The sequence below is a fragment of the Eleginops maclovinus genome, chromosome 4 (genome assembly GCF_036324505.1).
Source record: "Eleginops maclovinus isolate JMC-PN-2008 ecotype Puerto Natales chromosome 4, JC_Emac_rtc_rv5, whole genome shotgun sequence".
NCBI lineage: Eukaryota > Metazoa > Chordata > Actinopteri > Perciformes > Eleginopidae > Eleginops > Eleginops maclovinus.
The window spans coordinates 5,821,943-5,849,530 of NC_086352.1; the positions used below are offsets into that span (position 1 = coordinate 5,821,943).

At 41.4% G+C, this 27,588-nt stretch overlaps 1 protein-coding gene across 3 annotated transcripts; it reads right to left on the reverse strand.

Moving 5' to 3' along the window:
* Nucleotides 1-1,225: 1,225 nt before the first annotated feature.
* Nucleotides 1,226-26,095, reverse strand: ulk3 (unc-51 like kinase 3). Of its 3 annotated transcripts, none has more exons than XM_063882250.1 (17): nucleotides 26,018-26,095; nucleotides 21,429-21,569; nucleotides 20,453-20,593; nucleotides 19,844-19,964; nucleotides 19,474-19,569; nucleotides 18,646-18,789; nucleotides 17,209-17,291; nucleotides 14,529-14,684; nucleotides 14,207-14,312; nucleotides 14,093-14,133; nucleotides 13,453-13,555; nucleotides 12,547-12,611; nucleotides 12,366-12,444; nucleotides 11,216-11,256; nucleotides 6,797-6,844; nucleotides 6,654-6,717; nucleotides 1,226-3,318 (listed from the first exon to the last, which is right to left on the reverse strand). In XM_063882250.1, exons 2-17 carry the CDS (start codon nucleotides 21,534-21,536, stop codon nucleotides 3,302-3,304), a joined length of 1,413 nt encoding a protein of 470 aa, XP_063738320.1. In that variant the 5' UTR covers nucleotides 21,537-21,569; nucleotides 26,018-26,095; the 3' UTR covers nucleotides 1,226-3,301. The 3 variants fall into 3 exon arrangements, 2 of the variants coding, with proteins under 2 accessions (XP_063738320.1, XP_063738319.1); XM_063882249.1 differs by having other exon boundaries at nucleotides 14,207-14,360; XR_010165687.1 differs by lacking the exons at nucleotides 1,226-3,318; nucleotides 6,654-6,717; nucleotides 6,797-6,844 and adding an exon at nucleotides 11,985-12,234 and having other exon boundaries at nucleotides 11,235-11,256; nucleotides 14,207-14,360.
* Between the last annotated feature and the right edge of the window lie 1,493 nt (nucleotides 26,096-27,588).

The window sequence follows — 27,588 nt, forward strand, 5'->3', positions numbered from 1 at the left end:
TCTCTGTTATAACCATGCAGTATGGGAGTGATTTACACCTGGCATTCGTGGTGGATGTTCACCAGCTGGGAGAAACAAACAGAGCCCTGAACAGATATGAAAACCCTGTGTTAGACCTCAGGCAGCGCTCTGGATTCCTGGACACATTTTTCATAAATGCATCGATGAATTTTCATTGATTTGATCCTTTTTTTGAGTCACTTTTCAAAGCCTTTCAATGAGGATAAGTTTTGCTCTCCAATAAAAGAGGCGGGATTTACAAGAAGGTTTAAAGACACTGTGACTACTTCTCCAATATTGCTCAGCTTGTCTGACTTAATATTTGGGCGCTGTTTGGTATAAGAGACAGTTGTGAGCCGAGTAATGAAAGAACTCAACTTCAGGTGACAATGACCCCCCCCCCCTCTAAGGGTTTAACGACACATGCTATGTATTGAATCAATGACGGACGAGCCAGTATCATCAATGCAAGTAACTGATCTTTAAAGGGGGCCTATTCTGCTGATTTTCAGGTTCCTTGTTGTACTTTTTGCCACTCTGGGACATGTCTCCATGAGTTAATGTTCAAAAAGCTCTTTATTTTTTCTCATACTGCCTGTGCTGCAGCACCTCTTTTCACCCTCTGTCTGAAACCAGAGCCCAGTCTGCTCTGACTGGTTAGCTGGACGGCTCTGTTGTGATTGCTCGACTGATAAAAGATGTCCCGCCCCTTAGCCTATCACGTACAATGTGGGAAATTCTTCCTGAGCCACAAGAAACCTTCAACGGATTTCACAGGAACAGATTTAAAGTTGATGAAGTGCATCTTTGGATCTGTTTGTGTCACTAATCCAGACTTCCTACATCTTTTTTAACAAGCTTAAATTCCACTTGAATGTACCTTTCTCTTCTCTGGAGAAAAAGTGCAACAGTCTGGCTGATTATGAGCAACAAGAAGAAGGAAGAAATGCAACTCCTGTAGCCATTAACATCCATCAGAAGTAGTAAAAGAGACAAGGGCAGTACACAGAAGACAGGATAAAATGCTTGTGTTTCTCCCAGGCTTTCAGATTCAGTTTCTGTATGACTTCCACATAAATCAATGTATTTATTTTCACATGTTTGCTCTGAGAGCCAGCTGTTTCTTCCAGATGAGGACCAAGGCCTTTCTCCTCTAAAATCGTTCCAAAAGTCCTGAAACACGAGGTGAGATCGGACAAGACGTCTGAAGAAGTTACACATCGGAGACGCTTCACATTTTATTTCCCTTTCAATAAATACACAAAATACAAAAATCACAGCTGTATAAACAACAACACAGCAGGGAGGATTTCTCACCAGCTCACACGTCTTTACTTTTCCTCCAATCGTCTTGATAATGATATTCACAAAGTTTGGAGAGCGTGCAGACCTACAACAGCGGCTGCTTATGAAGGCTCCGACTCCCTGAATCCCTCAAATACTCAGCCGGTGCCAAACCTAAGAAAGTGCAGGTCTAGTGTAAATAAGGCAGAGAGCATGGTGAGCCTGTGGTGAGCCGCAGGGAGGGGGGGACGGGGGTGCAGAGGCAGAGATATGATATACTTAATAATGCAAAAGTGATGGGGTGAAAATGTAAAGTAATGGATATCACTATGAATCTTGAATCCAGTGGGTTAGGGTTCAGTAAATTAGCCTTTTTTTGTATTACAAGTTCCCGATTAAATATGCAAATAAGGCGTTTACTAATTAGATTCAGACTAATTTGTAGGCATTTCAGAACAGAAATGCCTTGATTTTCCTTTTCCTTTACAGAGGGCATTTTAATATATATTATCATCACAGTGCAAAAAGACAGATCATTTCAGCATACTTTAGGGTGAACATCGGGCTATGAATGATATACATTCCTCTGGACACATTTCTCTAAATATTTACGGGAACGAAACTCAAGAATCTGGTGTGCGCAGGGGCTACTGAAGTGGAGGTTTTTGGCTCTTATTTTGAGGAAAAAGGTGATTTTATAATTGCATATATTTTGCAAGATGCTGCAGGTGAACAGGGTAAAAGCTGACTATAGACTTCACCAGGAAACTTGATAACTTGCAGTATTTCTTTCAAGTTTTCTGTAAGTCTATGATTAAATATGCATTTTGTTTTACAGATTTATTTTATAATCAAAAAGAAACGTAAACATATTAATTTCCCTCGTTTTTAGGAAGAAAGTGTAATATAAATCAGGCAGTGGCACGGTCTGTTTAGGGACTCGAATGTCCCCCTGTGGCGATAAATAAAGGTTATTCTTCTTCAAGCAGTGATCAAATCCCTCTGTAAAAACCATCGAATAGACATAGATCTGAATCCCTTTGGGGTTATTTTGTTGAAATATACAAGTCAAAGGTTTTTACAGAGGGCGTTATTAACATCTCTTGGTATCACTCACTCAGTAAATCAAAACATGCTGCCATAAAAAGATCGCTTTTTCCACATTTTCAGGAATTAAATGAATATAAATCAGGCATAAAGTGAACAAGGCAGAGTAAAAACCTCCTGAACATAGACGTAATGAAACTGCAGAGTGTAGAGTTGTAGGTGCTACTGAACTGGAGTCTGACAAAAGACATACTTCATGTCAACATGAAACTTATTATTAACTTACAGACAATTGTATTTTGTGTTACAAGTTTTCCCAGAAATGTTCAAATATGCAAATGAAGGCTTATTTTAGGCTACATCTTGGCTGATTTAAGAGGAATCTGCAGATGTAAACAGAGAAAAGTCAGTACAGTAAACACCTTGATGTGTATTTCTCATGTTTTCTTTCCACCGGGCAGCAAAATACCCCAATATGAAACAAAGAGTATGCTCCTGCCTGTAATATCCTAGTACTACTCTATTGTATTGTCACAGTGTACTCTGAATAATGCACCGGTCTCTGTGTAACTCGTTTACCATCACAGAGAGGTATTGTCATACAAGCTGTCCAGCATTTACATATGAATGGTGTGTGAGGAGGAGGAAGAGGAGGAGGGGGGGTTTGAGGCTACAGGGAACTCACATTCGCCAGTGTGCAAATAATAAAAACAAAAAAATCCAGAGCAACTTCCAATGTTTCACCAGTCAGAGGTTTCTGTCCCTCCTCAGAAAGCAGGAGCTCTCGACCTGCCAAACACAACTTTGCAGGAACAACCACGGCATTGACCACATCTGGCAGCAGCTGGGATATCCCACCCAGCAGCGCTCAGGTTGGTCAGAGTGGGAGGAGGAGGGGGTGGGGGTGATCAGGTGAAGTGTGTACAGTCTGAACGCCGAGCAGCATCTGTTCCCACGGTGGCCGTCGGGCTCACTGCAGACAGCAAGCTGAGGAAACAGAGAGGATTGATGTGTGTTAGGGTTTCTCTACGACTCCACAACACTGCCAAGCTGAAATGCTATATTTAAGATACTACAGCTGGGGCAACTCTGTGGCAGCAGAAACCACGGCGGTCGTCCACAAAGACTGCTGCTGCCTTCAGGGTCACACAGGAAAACAGGATCTGCTTTAGACTCTCGGATTCCCAAAGGAAAACAAATACTAAACTATAGATTCTGCAAATTGAAATGTGATACAATGGTTTGAATGGACGTGTAATCCTGTCGACCTTTACTTCAATCCCTGCCCACCATACTGTTTTATTATAATTTATTAACTTGGTATTTATTCATTTTTACATTTTTGATTTCTTTTATAAAGATTGTTTAAACTTTTTATATAAATATTTTGTATTATTTCTTTCATTTGTACTTAAATATGAATATATATCTTTCTTTTATATAGATTTTTACGTTTGATTATTTTTACTTGTATTATTTATGTTTATTATTATTTAAGTGTATATATTTTTTCATTTGGTATTACACAATTTATTTAATTTGACATTTTTTATTTATTTATACAAGTTGTTGACATGTTTTACATTTATATTATTTTTAATTATTATTTTTGAAATGCTGCTTGTCACAAATGTGCACCCTTGACTGTACTGTGCATATGACAATAAAGCCTTTGAAATATAGAAGTATAAAAACACATGACGTGTTTGATCAGAACGGAGCTGCTGGGTTACCCTGAGGTCAGCAGACCGGGCGTTTCTCTCTGCTGCTGCGGTTCGATTAAAATAACAGCAGAAGAAGAAGAAGCACGTTCTTCATGAAACTCGATCGGAGTCACTGTTGCCCTTCCCCCCCCCCCCCCCTTATTTTTAAATCCATAATTCCCCAGGAGTTTCATGCAGAGAACAGGATATTGTTGGGCTTTAGGTTTCCACCATCATCCAGGACCTGAGCCCAGTGTGTAGATGGATAACAGGGAGGGACGCATATTCAAATGTATATCAAACACACATTGCTTTCTATTGGCTAGCGGTCAGGGACATTGTACGTGATAGCCTGAGGGGCGGGACATCTTTAAGAGGTTGACCAATCACAACAGAGTCGGCCAGCTAACCAATCAGAGCAGACTGAGCTCTGGTTTCAGACAGAGGTGAAAAGAGGAGCTGCAGCACAGACAGTACGAGAGACATAAAGAGCTTCTGAACATTAAAGCAAGGAGACATGTCCCAGGAGAGGACATTACATACTGATATACACCTGAACATCAGCAGGAGAGGACTCTTTAAAGTAGAGACACTACATACTGATATACACCTGAACATCAGCAGGAGAGGACTCTTTAAAGTAGAGACTCTACATACTGATATACACCTGAACATCAGCAGGAGAGGACTCTTTAAAGTAGAGACCTACATACTGATATACACCTGAACATCAGCAGGAGAATTAAGAGACCTCTTTAAACTGAACATCAGCAGAGGACTCTTAAGACATACATGATATACACCTGAACATCAGCAGGAGAGGACTTAAAGTAGCTCATTGTATAAGTAAAGGAGAACGTTATGACACTACATGATATCACTGAACTACAGGGGACCTTAAGAGGACACACATACGTATCCCTGACAAGAGGAGAGGACTCTTTAAAGTAGAGACACTACATACTGATATACTGAACATCAAGAGGACTCTAAGTAGAGACATACATACGATTACCTGATCAGGAGATCTTTAAAGTAGAGACTCTTTAATTGATATACGACCTGAACATCAGCAGGAGAGGACTCTTTAAAGTAGAGACACTACATACTGATATACACCTGAACATCAGCAGGAGAGGACTCTTTAAAGTAGAGACATCTACATACTGATATACACCTGAACATCAGCAGGAGAGGACTCTTTAAAGTAGAGACACTACATACTGATATACACCTGAACATCAGCAGGAGAGGACTCTTTAAAGTAGAGACTCTACATACTGATATACACCTGAACATCAGCAGGAGAGGACTCTTTAAAGTAGAGACACTACATACTGATATACACCTGAACATCAGCAGGAGAGGACTCTTTAAAGTAGAGACTCTACATACTGATATACACCTGAACATCAGCAGGAGAGGACTCTTTAAAGTAGAGACACTACATACTGATATACACCTGAACATCAGCAGGAGAGGACTCTTTAAAGTAGAGACACTACATACTGATATACACCTGAACATCAGCAGGAGAGGACTCTTTAAAGTAGAGACACTACATACTGATATACACCTGAACATCAGCAGGAGAGGACTCTTTAAAAGGAGAGGACTCTTTAAAGTAGAGACTCTACATACTGATATACACCTGAACATCAGCAGGAGAGGACTCTTTAAAGTAGAGACGCTACATACTGATATACACCTGAACATCAGCAGGAGAGGACTCTTTAAAGTAGAGACACTACATACTGATATACACCTGAACATCAGCAGGAGAGGACTCTTTAAAGTAGAGACTCTACATACTGATATACACCTGAACATCAGCAGGAGAGGACTCTTTAAAGTAGAGACACTACATACTGATATACACCTGAACATCAGCAGGAGAGGACTCTTTAAAGTAGAGACACTACATACTGATATACACCTGAACATCAGCAGGAGAGGACTCTTTAAAGTAGAGACACTACATACTGATATACACCTGAACATCAGCAGGAGAGGACTCTTTAAAGTAGAGACTCTACATACTGATATACACCTGAACATCAGCAGGAGAGGACTCTTTAAAGTAGAGACTCTACATACTGATATACACCTGAACATCATCAGGAGAGGACTCTTTAAAGTAGAGACTCTACATACTGATATACACCTGAACATCAGCAGGAGAGGACTCTTTAAAGTAGAGACTCTACATACTGATATACACCTGAACATCAGCAGGAGAGGACTCTTTAAAGTAGAGACACTACATACTGATATACACCTGAACATCAGCAGGAGAGGACTCTTTAAAGTAGAGACTCTACATACTGATATACACCTGAACATCAGCAGGAGAGGACTCTTTAAAGTTTTACAAGCCAGCTTTACAAGAGGGCAGAGGACAGCGCTGAAATGAAATCAAAGAGCCAGACAGTGCTGCGGGGTGGTCGGCTCAGCAAGAAAAGGCTCATATTTTACTAGTGGAAAAACCTCCAATGAAAGGTCACTTCAGTGTAACTCTAGGCGGCCATTCCTTACCTGACCCCCACCACCTTCCCCATATAGCTACTTATCCGCAGGGTTTTCAGAAACACAGTTTGTACAACACAGCGAAAAACTCACAGCTTCGCACAGAGTCTGCCAAAGACTCCCGATCCAGGGACGCGTCGCTCTGAGTCTCCTGCATCTGGGAGTAAACACACACACGTTATCACCAGGAACTCACAGCTGAGCGTGGACATTAAATCCAAGTAATGAATGCTTACCTTGATATTCTTCTTGAGGTATTCAGCTCTGCTCATGAGGCTTTGAATCTGAAGAGACAATAACATAACGTACAGACATTTAAAAGCCCCTTATCTGATTTAAAGCAGGGTGACATGATCATGTTTGTGCGTTGGGTTTGTAGTGTTTTTAACGTCTCGCTTTCTTTTAAAGGCCAGAAATTTGGTGACTTTCTTTCTTTGCCACCTTCAAATCAAAGCTGTATTTGTCCGATACTTGCAGAATAACCTGCAGGAGTAATGACATCACCAACAGCCTCTCCTGCCATTTGTGTTTAGTATTAATAAGCAAGGTTTAACACAATAAACTAAGAAGGTTCACATGGTCAACATTATACCTAGCGTGACAGGATGGTCCTTTTGATCATGCTAACTCTGAGACAACTGGGGCTCATTGTTTGCTGTTGTTCTGCTTCTTTTTCCCCACAAGTTAACATGCCAGAGCTTTTGCAGCACACTGGTTAGACTTTTAGTGTCAATAGTACGGTAAAGGGCACCGGTTCATCAAAAAGCGGACTAGTCTGGACTCTGGTGCTTTTGTAGGAACTAGTTGGACTAAAGTGCCACTAGTTGCTGAAAAAGAGCGACAAGTGGAATTGCTGCCAACTAGTGTGACCATATATCTTAAAAGTCCTGCCAAAGAGGCAACTGGTGTCTGATATCAAGGATGTGGAATAAATACTCATACGGCTTGCCATAGGGGCCAGCTGAGAACTGGTTTTCTGCGGGGCTGCGTTGGAACAGGAAGAACCGGTGCTTAAATCTAGCACTAGCTCTGAACTGGCCCTGGAACCTCTCTGGTGGGAAAGGGACATTAGTCCTGTTTTATTTAGTTTCTGGGCCTCTGGTGTGCAGAAGTATCAGAAGAGCATCCCTACTAGAAAGAGCTGTTCTTGTCTACTATAAACAGCGTTCCAAAACTGACTGAACCATCAAATTCAAAGACTTTTCAAGGACTTATCATGACCAATTCCCTCAGATTCAAGTAACCAACATGGCATAGCTCCATTCCTGCACAAAATATATGAATTCAAGCTCTAAAACGTACAAAGCTGCCCTCTCCTGGGTTTCAAAGACCTGTGGGAATCACGTAGCCGTGGAGCAAGAAGCCGATTACTTTAAGATGCTTGGGGACGTAAACGTGATCGGCTCCGCTCGTGTGCTACGTCATTTCTTTAAACATCTCATATGGTCCACATGTGAGGAGCAACTGCTGTCCCCATGTGCTGCAGGGCTCCTCTTTGCTGTGGTCGTCAGTCCTCTGGTGATCCAGAAGCTTCTTGGCTGCACCTCATACCTACTTATATCACCGCTACGTCTCAGTATAAAGCCTCCCGGGTATTACTGCAGGAACATCTGAAGGGGGGTCGTAATCACAGGAGACCCAAACTGATGGTACCATGATGTCTCTTTAAAACACCAATCTGTTGCGGTGAATAATCATTGGGACCACAGCTGTTTAGCTTTCAGCCCTGACCTTATGTCGCCACAGCGCTTTAATCACCATCCCTTTAATCACCCACTGCCAAACATGTGGGGGAAATCTACACGGGTGAGGATGGGACTGATAACTTAAAAAAAAAGGTACATATCTAGAAATGCAGACGGTAAAAATGAAACCATATCACCCGACACTGAGCGGGGCCTCTGGAGTGTGATTTGGGATATTAAATGACAGCTTTTAGCAGATCTGAGCGCACACGGAGAGCCATCTTTGCAGCATGTGTCGGCTCTGTGGGGCTCTCACACACACACATGTTTTCTATTGAAGCCCCGCCTCCGCCTCCCCAACGCTGTGTTAGATTATTACAGCCGCATCTGAATTTACTTAAGACAAGCACCCATAAAACTTCAAATAGGGAGGTCTATGAGGCCCACCCCGCCCCTCTGGGGTTTGCTGATGAAGTGCTGTTGGTTCAGTGACTGGAGAAACAATGCACAAACACCGGGGGGGGGGGGGGTTGGAGGATTAATGGCAGACCCAAGACGCTGATACACATTTCTCCTGCATGTGTCAAAGTCTAATATCAATGCTTCAACTCGGGGTCTTAAATCAACAATTTTGATTCACTTTCAAATTCAAATTCAATGTTACATAAATGTGCTCCCCCAGCGGACACAGGACAGAGAGGCTTCAAGCTGAGGGCTAACTATTGCATGCTTTCTAGCTTGTTTCCTAGGATCCAAGCGTCCAATGACCAAAAACCTTCATCAGTTTAAAATATATAGTTAAAAAAAGTGGAAAATGTGGATAAAACTGAATAAAAGTCAACTAATGACAACCTCTGCCCGACAACCACAGCAACACATGCTGTCACGGGAATATGTCGTATAATATATTAATTAAAATGGCATTTAATTGATGGAGATGTTGGGATTATGTGAATCGAAACTCAACAATATGTAAATAATAAGTCATTTTCAGACATTTCTTGGATCTCGTTAGGAAAGAGTTGCTTATTTGCACAGAGCAACACTAGCAGCACTTAGAGTCACCTCTCTAGAACCAGTGTGACTGAAACGCCGGAGAAACTGAACTGTCACACACAGGTCCACTTATGCATTGTTCAATTTATCCAGACATATTATCCCAGATCGCAGTTTGCTCAACATAACTATCAAACACGACGTGCAATAGCAGGAAGGTTGTACAGTCATATATATAAGTGTGTACACAGAGCCACGGTCAGCTGGAATTCATTGCCAGTCCATATAATTCAAGTACTGAGTCAATGCTAATGCTAGTGCTAATGGGGACCCTAATACAGAATAACCATAACCCTTCTGCGGCTGAAAACAACGAGAATGAGCGCAGCAACCAACACAGTAAAGCTGCGGGCAGTAAAACCCGACCAATGTGCTGGAGACGATATAAAACCAGCGTTGGGGGGGCAGGGAGCCGTGGATGAATCTCTCCGGTTGCCACTACATGTGACTCTCTTCACAGGCGAGTGGTCACGGGATTCATGGGTGGGATATGACCACTGAGGTATCCCATTATAGAGTGGACAGAGATGTACGAGTCAGTATTTCGCAGTGTAACCTGCAGTGAAAACACTCGGGGTCGTTCCCGTTCAACTACAAAAACCTCCACAACCTGGCCCCCACCTATCCGGATGACCTCCTTCAGGAGCGCACCCCCTCTCGCTCCCTCCGCTCTTCCTCTGCTGATCTGCTATCCGTCTCCACCACACCTCACACCTCAGGCTTTTAGCGCCACTGCTAAAGAAAAGTCCTTTCTATTTACTTTCAAACTTCTATAAGATCTGACATTTTTCTAAATGTCGACTTTTTAAAACATGTGATTCTTTTTTTAAATGATCACTTTTCCCCAAAAATCAGACTTTTTTTCCCTCCAAATTCTGACTTTTAAAATGTCCCCCTATTTTCTCATTATTCTAACTCCTCCTTCGTGTGGCCCTAGTCCTCATCTTTTCTAATATTCACACTGTTTCTCTCCCAGATGTTTTCCTTTTGATTTTATTTCCAAACTTTTGATTTTAAATATATATATATATATATATATATATATATATATTTATATATATATATATATATATATAAATATTTAAATATATATATATATAAATATATATATATATATATAAATATATATATATATATATTTATATATATATATATATATATATATATAAATATATATATTTATATATATATATATATATATATATATATATACAGTATAAATAATACTGCTTTATTTTTATTTCCATTTATTTTTATGTTCATACTTTAGAATCGTTTATTCCTTCTTTTATTTTCTACTATGTGCAATGACTTGTATTGTATTATGCTGCTGCAACACAAACATGTCCCAGTCTCTGCACTTAAGTAAATAATCCTCTTATTGTTATTTTGATTTGCATTGATATTAAGGTTATCCAGAGGTAGTGAGAAGTAATCAGGCCCCATTATTGTATACTGTGATACTCGGAGTCACTGATTATATTTTTCACATGTCACCAGCTAACACAACTGTAGGCGTCATTTATACTGGGGACACTGGAGACGTGTCCTCACTACTTTTGGAAAAGGCCAATTTTATTCCCACCAGTTTGGGTTAGGATCATTTGTAATTCCAAAATACCGTGCACAAAGAATTGTACACTTTGAGAAGAGAAGTGAACCCAAGAGAACGAGTCAACCTGGAGGAAGGGTCACACTGTGTGGGGGGATTGGTGGTGAACCAAGGGGGACAGGTTTGATATTAGTAATGATTGAATAGATTGCAGGAGGCATTGGCAGCATATGTATGTATTGTGTGCAGGGGCGCTTTAACGCATGCATGATGTAACGGAGCACATTTTTAAAGTACTCCCCCCCACCCCCCCACCCCACCCTGGGTGACTGTGTCCACTCGACCGGGCGCCAACTACTCACCTCGCTGTGGAGCAGCTCTCTGCGGCGGCCCTGCGGCTCGGCTGGGGAAACAAGATGGAGAGAATAAAAGAGGACAGGAAGAGGAGCAGAGAGTCAGGGGCGTATTCACATGGTTTGTTAAAGAAGTCAAAGTAAGTTTCTGTGTGTGTGTGTGTGTGTGTGTGTGTGTGTGTGTGTGTGTGTGTGTGTGTGTGTGTGTGTGTGTGTGTGTGTGTGTGTGTGTGTGTGTGTGTGTGTGTGTGTGTGTGTGTGTGTGTGTGTGTGTGTGTGGGAGGTCCAATACTAGAGTGTATTTCTGTACCGTGTAGACAAGGGGCTCCAGGCAGGATTGAAATGTAGGCCGGTGTTTTTATACTGACGGGGGGGGGGTAGAAGTACTCAGGTCTTGTTCTTGAGTAAAAGTAGAAGTACTCAGATCTTGTACTTGAGTAAAAGTAGAAGTACTCAGATCTTGTACTTGAGTAAAAGTAGAAGTACTCAGATCTTGTACTTGAGTAAAAGTAGAAGTACTCAGGTCTTGTACTTGAGTAAAAGTAGAAGTACTCAGATCTTGTACTTGAGTAAAGTAGAAGTACTCAGATCTTGTACTTGAGTAAAAGTAGAAGTACTCAGATCTTGTACTTGAGTAAAGTAGAAGTACTCAGATCTTGTACTTGAGTAAAAGTAGAAGTACTCAGATATTGTACTTGAGTAAAGTAGAAGTACTCAGATCTTGTACTTGAGTAAAGTAGAAGTACTCAGGTCTTGTACTTGAGTAAAGTAGAAGTACCCCTGGTAATGAGACAAAGCTGGAGTGTGCTGCAGAACAGGAAGCAGATGCCGGGCTCTGGTACCACACAGGGCGCTGGCACAGGTCCTGATCCCGGCTCAGAGCCACATCTGGATCCCTGAACATCTTCCCCTTCCAGATGATCTCATGATCCGGGCCTAAAGGAGGTGAGGACCCATCTGTCCGTCCGTCCGTCCGTCTGTCTGTCCGCCTGCCCGCCCGCCCGTCCTATCTTGTTTCCAGCCGTTCCCTGGAGTTTCATTTCCTTTGTTCAGTTGTTTTTTCAGTGTTCTGTCTGATCCCTGTACTCTGAATACATTTCTCTGCTAATGCTCCCTCTTGATCGCTTTATGCACCTGTGTAAATAAGGAGTTTATTTACCTGCCAGCGCCAACAGGAGTTCTCCTAAGCACTGCTGGTACGCATCCAGAGCCTCCTGATCCCCCGACCCACTCTCCTCCTGCAGAAACAGTCAAACAAAGACAGGTGGTCCACCCTGGTGTTAGCATTGTTATTTCATTAGCATTAGGCCGTTAGCAGCAGACACATGAACTACATGTACCTTAGCGATGGCAGCAGAGGACGCCTCCAGAGCAGCCAGCAGCCGGGGTTTGTCTCGAGACATTTCTGGAGAGGAAAGAAAAGGATAACCTCAATATCAAATGCAAATAAATTACAATAAGATGTCGGGCAATGTTCACAATTAGCATTAGGTGCCTTGATTAGCATTAATTAGCATCAGGCAGACAATGGTTTAGAAATGGCTTGGCAGATCTGGACATTATTGGAGTGTTCTTAGAGGTTATTGAGGATGCTGAATCCATTTCTTTTCAGGATCAAAATGTAAGGCTGAGTACACGTTCTGCTTAAAACTGACATTTCTTTTTCCTTAAAATGTCATTTTTAAGCAGAAAAAGGCCATATCTGTTCCCTCTGTGGGCTGATTTTGACTACCATGAGCAGTATTGCAACCATTGGATATAGAGAGAAATGAATACCTCTACTTTGGACAATTTATTCTCAGATAAATAAGCAGTCTGTCCAATCCAAAATTCATCGAAATCAGCCCACAGAGAGTAAAAATATGGCCTCTTTCTGGTTAAAACTGCAATTGTTGATCCTTAGATGGACCTAGCTTCCTCATTAACATCCACAATCACTCCAAAATTCTCAAAATCTGCCAAAACATATTTGAACCATTGTCTACATTACACGCTAATTAATGCAACTTGTGCTAATTGTGCAAATCGCCCAACATATGCACGTTAGCATCCTGCAGTTTCTATGTGCTGGAGACCCCTACTGTACATTATCTCTCAGCGCCAAACCACTCAGAGACATTTCCCTCCTTGTGACTCTTTAAGAAAGAACATCTGTCATGTGCCCAAACCCTGCACCTCCTATGTATGAGCGTCTAAATCTGAACCTTATATTTGAGCGGCCTTCCCTCTGACTGAGCTGTGTTTACCTCGGAGGATATCCCTCGAGGTGCGGGCCTCCTCAAAGCTCAGCCTGTTGTCCGAGGCCACCAGCGCCTTCAGCTCCTCGGCTCGGGACACGTACTGACGGACCTGCGGGGGGGAAGGTCCTCTAACAGTGACTCAACTTCATCAACCACGCCATATGCTACTGTTGGAGGAGAGTAGTGGAACCCACCGGGGAGAGTGAGAGAGATAGAGCGAGAGAGAGAAGAAGAAGAGACAGAAGAGAGAGAGAGACAGAGACAGAGAGAAAGACAGAGAGAGAGAGAGATAGAGAGAGAGAGCGAGAGAGAGATAGCGACAGAGAGAGAGAGAAAGAAAGAGAGAGAGACAGAGAGAGAGAGAGCGAGAGAGAGATAGCGACAGAGAGAGAGAGAGAAGAAAGAGAGAGAGACAGAGACAGAGAGAAAGAAAGACAGAGAGAGAGAGAGAGAGAGATAGAAAGACAGAGAGAGAGAAAGAGAGAGAGACAGAGACAGAGAGAAAGAAAGAGAGAGAGACAGAGACAGAGAGAAAGAAAGACAGAGAGAGAGAGAGAGAAAGACAGAGAGAGAGAGAGAGAGACAGAGAGACAGAGAGAGAGAGAGACAGAGAGAGAGAGAGAGAGAGAAAGAGTTTCAGGCCTACCTTCTGCCGGAGGGCTTCCTTACGCTGCCGCTCCGTCTCGTCTGCAGAGAGAAGATGTGTGTGACTGTGACAGTTTGCTGTGGTGTGTTACTTTGAATGATGTGATGCTCTTACAGTGGATAGCGGGGACAAAGTGCTCCAGGGCGCTGCAGTAGAGACAGAGCGCGGCGTCCCGCTCGCCCGCCTGGTCCTTCTGAACGGCCTGCAGGACCATCTCCTTCTGAAGAGAGGGAACAGGAAGAGGAATCCCTGAGTGCAAACTGCCTCGCTGAGGATGGTGCACACAAAGACACAGAAGGTGCATTTATGTGAGTCACGCGTTAAAGGAAAACCCAACACACATGCTCAGCCAATTACACACACATTATCCACGGTCATGCAGAGTACACACACACACACACACACACACACACGCCTGCTTCCCCTTTCCTCTTACCGCCTTCACCAGGCTCTCTGCGCTCGGCATGTGCTCCATATCCACAAAAGGGTGGAGGAAGAACTCTGCAAAGGTGATGCGGGCGTCTGGGTTCCTGTCCAGCAGCCGCAGCAGAAGGTCTCGGCAGTTCTTGGAGACCCGGGCCCCAGGAGGCAGCTGATGCACAAAAACATGACCTTATTACGCTGCAGTAAATCCACGGGGACAATCCCGGGGGAAAGGACAGACGATTGTTGCCAAAGACCTTCCAGTCTCACAAGGCTTTTATATCAAAAGATGACCTTAACACTCTGAGTGGATCCCTGGGTAATGGGCGGTATGCTAATCCAGTTAGCTCCAGTCTACACACGAGAGAACAGGGTTGTGAAAGCCCTCCAACATTTAGAGAACCGTTATCTTCCACTGTTGCAGGCAATCAGGACAGCTGGAACAGTAAATATATGTGTATGTCTTTGTAGATGATTATTGGGATATGTGAATTGCATTTATCCGGGATAATCAAACGTTTCCTACCGTCCCCATGACTCGGAAAGAGACACAGATATGACTTTAATTTGCAGCGATCTGTCACGTTCACTAACCCTAGCTCATCAAATTAATCTACTTTTAAACCATGATGTTTTAATACATATATATTTATAGGGCTCTTTTCCGCTCATTTTCAGGTTGATATTAGTATCTAGTGTCTGTACTGGGATATTTCAGCCATATTGGATGTAGATGTTGCTATATTTTATATGTTATTATAGTTACCTTAGTTTATGTATGCACACCAACACAAATTCTTCGTACGTGTTAACCTACTTTGCAATAAACCCGTTTCTGATTCTGACTGACTGACATGTCTCCATGCTTTAATGTCTAATAAAAGCCCAATAGAAGCGCTATCGTTACGTAGTGATGTCACTATGTTCCGAAAGTGAACAAAAGGAGTTCTATGTTTCAGGCAGGAGGGGGGAAAGAGACTCAGGGATTTTTTAGCCTTTGCATTTACATCAGGGGTGTCCAAATTATGGCCCAGGGGCGAAATGCGGCCCGCCGGCCATTTTGAATCGGCTCTCTGCAAATCCTAAAAGTATAATTGATACGGCCCACAAATTACACTTCTGCTTCTCTTATATTGTACTTCTCAAATATATATGTGCAGATATATTAATGAGACCAATTTAAAATAAATTCAGTCATTTAAATCTAAAACATTCTCTAACAAATCGGAGTTCATAAAAAAACCCAATAACTTGTTTTTATAACCAGCTTGAAATGTGACCTTCATATTTCCTCTTATCATCAGCAATCTGAGGCTCTGTTTTAAGGGATGAGCTGCAACAGAATAAATGAACCCCTAAAGACAGACGGGATGTAGGCTGTTCTTTCTGACAGCGTTTTAAAGTCTCGCGCATTATTCCCCTACATTTGATTTGTTTTGCTAACTTATAACTTAACTTATGAGGCGATATCCACCTCTATCAGAGGCCCAGCTCTCCGTATATTTTTCTGTATGTGGCCCTCGGTGAAAAAAGTTTGGACACCCCTGATTTACATGCACTAAAACCTATAGAACACATACGGAGAGGGAACACCCCGAAAAGCAGAATAGGGCCCCTTTAATTCTTCTCATGGTAGAGACTTTTGTTTCTTGACAAGTCTAAAAATATATTCTTTCTATCCCAGATGATCCATTTAACTTCAGAAAGGTACCTTCATCTTCACCCACAGTCCTGAGGGGGATACGGGTAGCGTGTGAAAGTCTGCCACCTAGTGGTCCAACGGCAGACGTTCACAAATACTGAGAGACTCATGAGTCAGGGGGTGTGCTTTTAATTAGAGCTGATGTTCAGAGAGAGCATCAGAAGTTAATGAGGAGGATACTTTGCTTACAGAGGTGCCTCATTACAGATGAATTACTTCTCCTTACGTTCTCTAATTCCCAGGCGTTGTTGGTGTGTGTATATTAAGATGCTCTTTTCTTTAATGGTCTCATAACAACACTGAAACGCTCTTAATTAAATCTAGGGGGTGTCCAAACTGTTCTCACTGAGGGCCACACACAGGAGAACATGCAAAGGTCTGGAGCCCTCACTAGAGGAGAGGTATATTGCCTCACAAGCTAAGTTATAAGTTAGCAAAATAAATCAAATGTAGGTCAGTTATCGCTGCTGATTGAATATGCTTTGAGAAAACAAACAGCTTACACCCCAGCAAGCTTCAGATGGATTATAACAAGGGGGAATATGGAGGGTCTACTTCCAGCTGGTTATGGAAATAAGTGATCTGGCTTTTATTTATCAATCAAGACTTGTTTCCAACTTTAATTGACTGAATTTATTTGACATTGGGCTTATTGACACATGAATGTTACTATCTGTTTAGATATATATTTAAGAAGTACAATATAAGACAGCAGTACTTTCAGAATCAGCTGAGGGTTTGTAATTCCTTTGATTCCTATAATGTTCTTCAATAGTTCTCCTTATAGATTTGTGTCATTCCATTACTCCATCCACAGATGTTGGCCTTGTTCAAATGTTCAAATGAGCATATTTTGTATGAAAAGGGCTCTTTATACAAAGTTCATTATTAAAATAGAGTTTGTGAATATTTGAGTATGTTCAACATCAATCAAGTGAGGAGTATGTAGCGCGGTGGAGCTTTATTCACTCCTTTATTGCACGGATCGTACCTCGATGGGTTGGTTACTCCGGATCTTCTCCTCCAGTTCAGCGTATGATCTGGATGCAAACGGTGCTCGCCCAAAAAGTGCCTCTGAAAGCACAGAAACAGAGTTCAGATCAGTCAATCTGCAGGGATTTCATCAACGACACGTAATGCTTTTACTGGAAAGGAGAGGGAGATAAAGGGCATGCATGCTCGAATGCTGAAACAGCTCTAAGACATCATATCATTTTAGCTACCTTAAATATCTTGCACCAAACTTCCTTACACACAGAGCCATCACTGCAGTGTGCTATCAAACTGTACCACACTAAATGGGGCAAACCAGACGGCCTTGTTTCTGATTAATGGCGCATTTCTATCTGTGACGCACACAGAGCTGTCTCCAGCCTGCAGGGCCGGACATCTGATCGTCCTTCTATCGTTAGGAACCAGGGGATGATTGTTATTGAAGAGCGGCTCAGGCTACAGAGCAGGATGCACATTAAGGCTGCGTGACTCCAGCGATAGTTGGGATTAATTTGGTCAATATTGAGATCATGTTTATGTAACTAGATTACTCTGGAAACATCGTGCATTTGTTTCACTTTGTAAAAATGGTGGATTTTCTTGAACTTTAATAAAAATGAAATGTGGAAAATAAAATAAAACAGAAAATGTTTAATTAAATAAATACATAATTAAATAAAATAGAAAATGTTTAATTCATAATTAAATAAATACATAATTAAATAAAATAGAAAATGTTTAATTCATAATTAAATAAATACATAATTAAATAAATACATAATTAAATAAATACAAATTAATTAGATTTTTTTTAACTTCAAAATTAACTAAAAATACTTAACATAAATATTCAAATGACACTAAAAATAAATACTTTAAATTGAACTGCATTGACTCAACCTACCAATAACTCCTGAACTAACACTTAACATTTAAATAAACTGCATTTAACGTATTCCCGTCAGTGGGCGAAAACAGACGCCGGATTGATAACACGTGTCGTTTCTGGGAGGATGTTCATAAATATATATATAATTAATATAATGCAATATATATATATATATATATAGACTTAATTATACATAATTAATATATTCAATTAAGTCTATATATATATATATATATATATAGACTTAATTGAATTTGCCATTCCTTGCTCACATAATGTAAATAATATCCTGCTTTTAAATTGTGTTAGCTGTAATTTAATTTGGCCCTCCATAGAGTTTATTTACAGTCTACAGATTGGTGTCTTTCACTGTATATTTTTTGGTAATTTTATTTCTATTTTGTTGGTTTATTTTTCAAATGTTGCGCAACACCTTGTTTCATCATGCTGCTGTGACGAAAACTTTCCCAACAAAGTCAATCTTATCTTTTATCTTTTTCCAAATGTGTGATCCAGAGTGGACTGAACTGACAGGTGAGCACTGACCGTAGAGGATGACCCCCACGGACCACAGATCCACCCTGGAGTCGTACTGCCGGCGGCACACCATCTCCGGAGCCATGTAGAGAGGAGAGCCTCTCAGGACGCTCTGCTCGTCCCACGGGGACATGTACTGAGCGAAGCCAAAATCTGAGAGCAAATCACAGAGGGGGAAACGATTCAGTGTGGCAGGTCTGAGAGGATGCACCCCCCCCGGACAGTAGAGATTTAATTAAAGGTTGAGCTGTGGAAGTCTGGGTCTGCAGAATCATGAGAGGAGAGGAAACGCAGTTTATCAGACCAAGAACACTTCATTTGTCACAGAGGGGGGTTAGTCTTTTTTCTCCAGATCAGAATAAAAAATTTAGTAAAATAAAGAATATTGAAATAAATCAAAAGGTAAAAGTATGAAGACAAAATGAATTCACATACAACACAAACACGTTTATAAATAAAAAAGGGTTTGAGTTGTGTGACCACTTCTCCTGATAAGAGGAACAAAAATAAAACTAATAAATCAAATAAATAAATAACATTTAAAATAAAATGTAAAGAAATATATTCCATAAGAAGTTCAAGTAAAAAGGTGCACACTGTACTTCAACATACAACAATGACAAATATGTATAAAACAGAACATACAGCGGTGTGTAACTGTATATGGGTAGGGGATTTCATACCTAAATGGAGCTGTTAAACAGGGACCAAGGAACAGCATTACTGCTACTACAAATACTGTTATTCAGTTCTTGTATGTGGCACGTAGCTGATATTATGATGACGTGATTGTTTAACTGTGTGTGTGTGTGTGTGTGTGTGTGTGTATGAGATCACCTGCCAGTTTGAGGATGGAGCCGCTGAGCAGGATGTTCTGAGGCTTCAGGTCCAGGTGAGAGATGTTCCGCTCATGAAGAAACTGCAGGGCACAGGCTACACGGACACACACACACACACACACACACACACACACACACACACACACACACACACACACACACACACACACACACACACACACACACACACACACACACACACACACACACACACACACACACACACACACACACCACACACACACACACACACACACACACACACACACACACACACACACACACACACACACACACACACACACACACACACACCCTAAATAAGATATATTAATGCCCTTTGATCCCCAGAGAAGCCGCTGACTCACCGATCTGCTGCAGGAAGCGTCGGGCCACAGTCTCAGGTAGAATCCGGCGACTTCGAATAAAGCAGGACAGATCTCCACCAGAGCACCACTCCAGGATCAGATAGATGTTCTCCGCATCCCACTGAGAGGAGAGGACACTTTAAGATGTGGAAGACTTTCATTCATTCCCCAAATACTGAGGGATGTGTCCTGCAGGGGGATTCTAATTCTATGGATATAGATAGATACACACCACTGAATGTACAGGGCATATTTCTATTAGCTCACACACACACCCCACAGACCCCTCACACACACCCCACAGACCCCTCACACACACCCCACAGACTCCTCACACACACCCCACAGACTCCTCCCACACATCCCACAGACCCCTCACACACACCCCACATACCTACCTCACACACTAGGCTACTCCCACACACAACTCAGAATCCTCACACACTCACACACACCTCACCCATACCTAACTCACACACAACTCTGACTCCTCACACACACACCTGATATTGAGTCATAATATGATAACAAAGACCAACTCCACAACAGAAACAGTCAGCATGACATTTATCTCTGGTATTCATGGCTCCTGCATGTCGTCGAGCTCACCTGGAAGTCTTTGAGCTGCACGATGTGAGGGTGGCGCATGGTCTTCAGGATCTCTATCTCTGTGAGCAGGTTCTCTGTAGACGCTCGGTTCAGAGACTTCTTCGAGACCACTTTCACCGCCACCACCTCCCGACTGTCCCCCTGCAACACCAACACTTCAATTAATATTAAAAGTACAGGACTGGACTCATCCTGTTGTAGCAGTCACTCAGTCAGTAAGTTGTGTAAATTCAAACTAAGATGTCCCGACTTCGGGAAATTTCTCAGAAAATCTAATTCAAAATATTGTAGAAGGAATAACATTTGAAGACTTCGGTTTTGTATCTTTTATTTCTTGCACAAAGAAATATAATAAACCAGAACGCTTGCACGAGAGAGCATGCACATCTTGAGAACAGTTTGTCTGTAGGTGGGAGTATTTCTGGGGAACCAAGATGTGCAATTTGGAAATGTTAGTTGACTTTAAAAAGCAAATGTGAGAGCGGCCATTGCTCCCACCTTGCAGCAGCAGCATGGTGTGAGCACTGCTTCTAAAAAGAAGGTAAAGCTAACTATAAAATAATCTTCCCCTTACTCCACAGACTCTCAAATAACCCAAAACATGTATGTGGCAATCAGAAACTTTCACAAGATCCTGAGAAAGTTTCCTCTCTCTATGAACGGGGTTTGTGACACTGATGAGGAGTGAAGCCAGCTCTTCAGGCGCTAAAGCTTCTCTCCGCTTCAGCAGAGGAGGCAGGAGCGACGAGCAGCAACCTCAACCCGACTGAAGAGACAAGGGGTGTGTGAGCGCTTGTGTTAGAGGGAGGGGACGAGACGGTGGTTTGCAATGACCTCAATAACGTTCCCCAGAATGTCATGGTTCCTACGAGAATAGCCTGGCTCTGTAGATCCTGAGTCGACACGTGATGCTGACAAAAAGTAGGGAACTAGTGTGTCCAAAAACAAAGCGACACCCACTCTTCCCCCCGCTCACCTTCCTGTAGGCTTTGTAGACCGTGGCGTAGGTTCCACTGCCCAGCCGCTCGGTGAGGATGAAGTCGGACAGTTTTGGAGGAGCGAAGCTGCCGGAGCTGGAAGCCATGCTGACAACAGCAACATCAAATCAGGTCCGGGGCTGGGATGTAGAGGATAGATGGCAACAAAGATATTTATTTACCAAGTTATGGACTGATGTTCACCCTAACCTGCTAATGAGTGATGCTGAGCTGGTGTGGCTTTAAGCTTTAAGTCCTTAATTATCAAACGCTCAACACAGAGTTACAACAGAAAGCTTAACCCTCCAACAGTCACTCAATGTGAATGAAAATAAGAGAGAAATCAGAAAGTAGTAGTTCAAACATAAGGCTAAAATATAAAGGCCTACATAAATCAGAATCAGAACAGCTTTATTCTTCATATATTAAATATAACATAAGGTAGTATTAATGTATAAAGGGATGTAAACTGTAGTGTAGTATATGTATATGCATTATGAGACACAACATACAGTGGGGCAAAAAAGTATTTAGTCAGCCACCAATTGTGCAAGTTCTCCCATTTAAAAAGATGAGAGAGGCCTGTAATTGTTATCATAGGTATACCTCAACTATGAGAGACAGAATGAGAAAAAAAAATCCAGGAAATCACATTGTAGGATTTTTAATGAATTAATTTTCAAATGATTGTGGAAAATAAGTATTTGGTCAATAACAAAAGTTCATCTCAATACTTTGTTATATACCCTTTGTTGGCAATGACAGAGGTCAAACGTTTTCTGTAAGTCTTCACAAGGTTTTCACACTGTTGCTGGTATTTTGGCCCATTCCTCCATGCAGATCTCCTCTAAAGCAGTGATGTGTTGGGGCTGTCCCTGGGCAATACGGACTTTCAACTCCCTCCAAAGATTTTCTATGGGGTTGAGGTCTGGAGACTGACTAGGCCACTCCAGGACCTTGAAATGCTTCTTACGAAGCCACTCCTTCGTTGCCCTGGCGGTGTGTTTGGGATCATTGTCATGCTGAAAGACCCAGCCACGCTTCATCTTCAGTGCCCTTGCTGATGGAAGGAGGTTTTCACTCAAAATCTCACGATACATGGCCCCATTCATTCTTTCCTTTACAGGGATCAGTCGTCCTGGTCCCTTTGCAGAAAAACAGCCCCAAAGCATGATGTTTCCACCCCCATGCTTCACAGTAGGTATGGTGTTCTTTGGATGCAACTCTGCATTCTTTCTCCTCCAAACACGACGAGTTGAGTTTTTACCAAAAAGTTCTATTTTGGTTTCATCTGACCATATGACATTCTCCCAATCCTCTTCTGGATCATCCAAATGCCCTCTAGCAAACTTCAGACGGGCCTGGACATGTACTGACTTAAGCAGGGGGACACGTCTGGAACTGCAGGATTTAAGTCCCTGGCGGCGTAGTGTGTTACTGATGGTAGCCTCTGTTACTTTGGTCCCAGCTCTCTGCAGGTCATTCACTAGGTCCCCCGGTGGCTTCTGGACTCCTCACACATCCTAGACTCCTCGACCCCCCGCAGACTCTCACACAAGCCCCAGATCGCAGGGAGCACCCAGCAGTGGTCTAGACTTCTTCCCAATTTCACACACACCCCACAATTGATTTCTTCACACCAACACGTACCTTACCTACTTCCAGCCCTCAGTATTTCCCACACCTCCAGCAGGTCACACACTCTTATCCATCTGATCTCCATCACACACCCTTTTGGTCTTGGCAATAGGCAGTTTCTTATCTCTGTTTGAGGCTTATGTGGACTAGGGTCTTTTATCTGTCACGATTGAGGGGGCCATGTTACAGGTAACTATGTGAGAGGTCCTGGTAGACGCTCTTCAAGAATTCTACAGACCACTTTGCACGCCACAATCCCTGCTGTTGAACACAAATTACTATTTTAAACGAGGAATTGTTACCATCACATTACATTATTAAAAAACCTACAATGTGATTTCGGATTTTTCAAATCTATTCAATATTGTAGAAGGTACACTTTTGAATGAAAGTTACAGCCATCTCTACTTTTCTAGAATGGGGAACAATTGCAAATTGGTGGTGACTAAATACTATTTGACGCCCATTGCCCATCTTGGACAGAGAGGGGTACCATCCCAGAGAATCAGCATTTAACGACTATAACATCATTCTTTACAAGATCTCAAAAACCCAAAGTGGGAACCGGTTCAAAGTTCGAAAAGTTCTTCCAGTGGAACGTGGCTGTTGTGACACTTGAGGAGTGAAGTCAGTTCAGGCCTAAAGATGTACTCAGGTTCACAGTACTACGAGAGACAAGTAGAGAGAGAAAAGGTTTGTACCTTGAGTAATTTAGAAGTACATCGGGTTTGTAATGACTAAAAGTTAGAATGTCTCGGTCTTGACTTGAGTAAGTGAAGTCCTGCTCTGTGTCACATGATGGACAAAATAGGGAACTTGAGTAAAACAAAGCGACACCACTCCAGCTCTTGTACTTGAGTAACGTAGAAGGGTTACTCAGGCTCGTATTGAGTAAGTTAGAGCAAGTGCTCGGTCTTGAACTTGACAACAGTAGAAGTCTCAGATCCGGACTTGGGAGTAAATAGCAACAAAGGTATTTATTGATTTAACTGAAGTATCACCCTAACTTGCTAATGAGTAAAGTGGTACTGGTCTTAAGAGTAAAGTAAATTACAAGCTCTTACTTGATACAACAGAAAGTACTCAACAGTCTCTGTAAATTTGATAAAAAGAGAAGTCAAAGAGTCTTGTACATTAGTAAAGTAGAAGTACTCAGGCTTTACTCTTAGTATAAAGTAGAATAAGGAGTTTTTGTACTAGAGTAAACGAAGATAGTATATCTTTGCACACATTATAATACAGAGAATGTACACAGTCTGATACTTTAACATGACGATACATCTTATTTGAGTACCCCAGTGAACGGGCAAGTTACAGTCTTTACCAGAGGAAAGAAGAAGTACTCAGGTCTTGTACTTGAGTAAAGTAGAAGTACTCAGGTCTTGTACTTGAGTAAAAGTAGAAGTACTCAGGTCTTGTACTTGAGTAAAAGTAGAATTACTCAGATCTTGTACTTGAGTAAAGTAGAAGTACTCAGATCTTGTACTTGAGTAAAGTAGAAGTACTCAGGTCTTGTACTTGAGTAAAGTAGAATTACTCAGATCTTGTACTTGAGTAAAAGTAGAAGTACTCAGGTCTTGTACTTGAGTAAAAGTAGAATTACTCAGATCTTGTTCTTGAGTAAAGTAGAAGTACTCAGATCTTGTACTTGAGTAAAGTAGAAGTACTCAGGTCTTGTACTTGAGTAAAAGTAGAAGTACTCAGGTCTTGTACTTGAGTAAAGTAGAAGTACTCAGGTCTTGTTCTTGAGTAAAGTAGAAGTACTCAGATCTTGTACTTGAGTAAAGTAGAAGTACTCGGGTCTTGTACTTGAGTAAAGTAGAAGTACTCAGGTCTTGTACTTGAGTAAAGTAGAAGTACTCAGATCTTGTACTTGAGTAAAGTAGAAGTACTCAGGTCTTGTACTTGAGTAAAGTAGAAGTACTCAGGTCTTGTTCTTGAGTAAAGTAGAAGTAGTCAGATCTTGTTCTTGAGTAAAGTAGAAGTACTCAGATCTTGTACTTGAGTAAAAGTAGAAGTACTCAGGTCTTGTTCTTGAGTAAAGTAGAAGTACTCAGACCTTGTACTTGAGTAAAGTAGAAGTACCAGAGTGTAGGAATACTCTGTCACAGTAAAAGTAGAAGTACTCAGGTCTTGTACTTGAGTAAAGTAGAAGTACTCAGGTCTTGTTCTTGAGTAAAGTAGAAGTAGTCAGATCTTGTTCTTGAGTAAAGTAGAAGTACTCAGATCTTGTACTTGAGTAAAAGTAGAAGTACTCAGGTCTTGTACTTGAGTAAAGTAGAAGTACTCAGGTCTTGTACTTGAGTAAAGTAGAAGTACCAGAGTGTAGGAATACTCTGTCACAGTAAAAGTATTCTAAATGTTCCTCCAGTGAAAGTAGAAAGTACTCTCCTCTAAATGTACTTAAAGTAGTGACAGTAAAAGTAGTCATTGTCTGATTGGTCCATTTCAGAATAATATCTCTGATATGTTTTATAATGATTGATCATTAAAGTGTTCTCAGAGCTGGTAAAGGTGCAGCTAGTTTGAATGGCTTTGTATACTGCAGGGTAGCTGCTGGATTTACTGCAGGTGAACTACAGTCTGATTTAAGGGAGATTATATTTACCATCATTCATCCTAATCTGCCTAGCAACTAAAGTACAATTAAATACATGTAGTGGAGTAAAAGTATAAAAAGGTAAATACTCAAGTAAAGTACAAGTACCTCGAATTAAATACAGGCTCTTTAATTGTCATGAAATGTTTTATGGCAAACTATTTCCTCCTAATAAATAAGTGATCTATAAAATACCTGTTAATGAAACTGGATTTACCTTCAGTTTGGGAGCTAGTTCTTGCTAAGGTAGCACAAGCTATGCTGGTAATGTACAGTTAGCAAGTAGCATTCAACGTTAGCATTAAAAAAAACTGAAGCAGGTTAAAACAGATTTAGAAACAGCAGACTCACCTGGAGCTGGAGGATCCTCATGGAGGAGCGCTGTTTACATTGTGACAGCTTCTTCTGGAGGAGGATCCGCAGCAGCGATCAGCTGACTTTAAAAAGGGTCAGGAAATATGTTGCTGCCCCCTGGCGTCCGGACCGCGGTACTGCATGGTGTCAACCACCAGTCAGCAGGGATGCGTCTTAAAGATCAGAGGGGGAGAAGTACTCATATATTGGACTTTGTGTGTGTTTTAAAGGTTTTTGTGCATGTAAATTGTCTACAAAGCCTAAAGTCCCCATAAATGATATGGATTTAATGCTGGATACTTCACAATACAACATAATTGTACTGTCATTCAGCCTTAAAACCAAGAAAAGACAACATTTCCAATATCAGATAACCACAAATCTAAGACAATATCATTATTTAGCCAACTATACTTAGGGGTAGGATGGATACACTTCAATTAAACAGCTGTGTTTTGTTTATATGAAATTAATCCCTTTGTAACCCTAATCCTTTTAGTGGAAGTAAGTCAACATGCTTTTATTTTAAGGTGGTTTTTGGGCACCGGGTCAGCGGGGAACCTGGTGATTGTGTTTATGTTGGACACATTTATTGGAAATCTACAAAATAAATTAACAAAAGGAAACTCTTGCCTGGATTCTGTACATTTTTCCTGCGTTTATTTATGGGATGTGGCTTCCACTCCCTCACTTTCAACTGGATCTCCAGCAGGTGCTTTACCCTACATATCCACAAGAGGGCGACACATGCTGGTAAAAATGTTAAAGGGTTTTCAATTATTTTTTCAGTGGGTTTTTAATATTTTTCTGCTCACTTGGATGTTTTAATATCTTTACCTTAATGTGAGTTTTAAAAAAAAAGTTTGATAGGAGGCATTTATTTATTTTTAAAGAGGCATTTTGTCATAATTAGGAAGAACATAGTTTCATTTGCTTTTTTATAATTCAAATAAATAGTATTTGTTTAAGGGTATGTATGTATTTGGAAAAATCCCCAAACAATATACAGTGTATTTTTATGTTATTTAGGTGTATGCACAAGGAATAAGGTAATGTAAATCAAAAAAAACATTTTAAACTAGTGTTAAAACTACCGAAAGAAGTTGGACACCAAACATACTTTATGGAAGGAGTCATACTTGAGATTTACAACTTGATTTGCACATTTGTTTACATATATTAATGAGGTATTTTATCAGTTTACATTTAAAAAATATTGGGTGGTTCATTAAAAGGGATATATTGCCTTTGTCCAGAGAAGACATCATCGATGTGTGGAAGTTTCAGGCCTCTGTTGGTAGAATCCAGGATGAATAAACAGTGCAGATCTTAAAGCAGCACTTCCCTTCCTGGATAGGTAGATGTTATCTCGCATCCACTGAAGGCAGGACACTTTAGCGTGTGGCGGACGTCATCATTCCAATTTGCATAGTAGAGGATGTGCCTCAGGGGGCCTTCTAATTCTTTTTTAACATGATGTACGGGGATTCAGTACAAACAACGACGAAAACCCCGACAGACAACCGAAAAATTTAACAGCAGTCCTCAAGGACCTTACACACTGTCTG

Coding starts and splice junctions, on each gene's coding strand:
- ulk3 (XM_063882249.1), bottom strand. CDS start 21,536: ATGGCTTCCAGCTCCGGCAGCTTCGCTCCTCCAAAACTGTCCGACTTC. Junction 19,570..19,843: donor ACGCTTCCTGCAGCAGATCG/GTGAGTCAGCGG, acceptor GTGTCCGTGTAG/CCTGTGCCCTGCAGTTTCTT. Junction 18,790..19,473: donor CTCCATCCTCAAACTGGCAG/GTGATCTCATAC, acceptor ATTTGCTCTCAG/ATTTTGGCTTCGCTCAGTAC.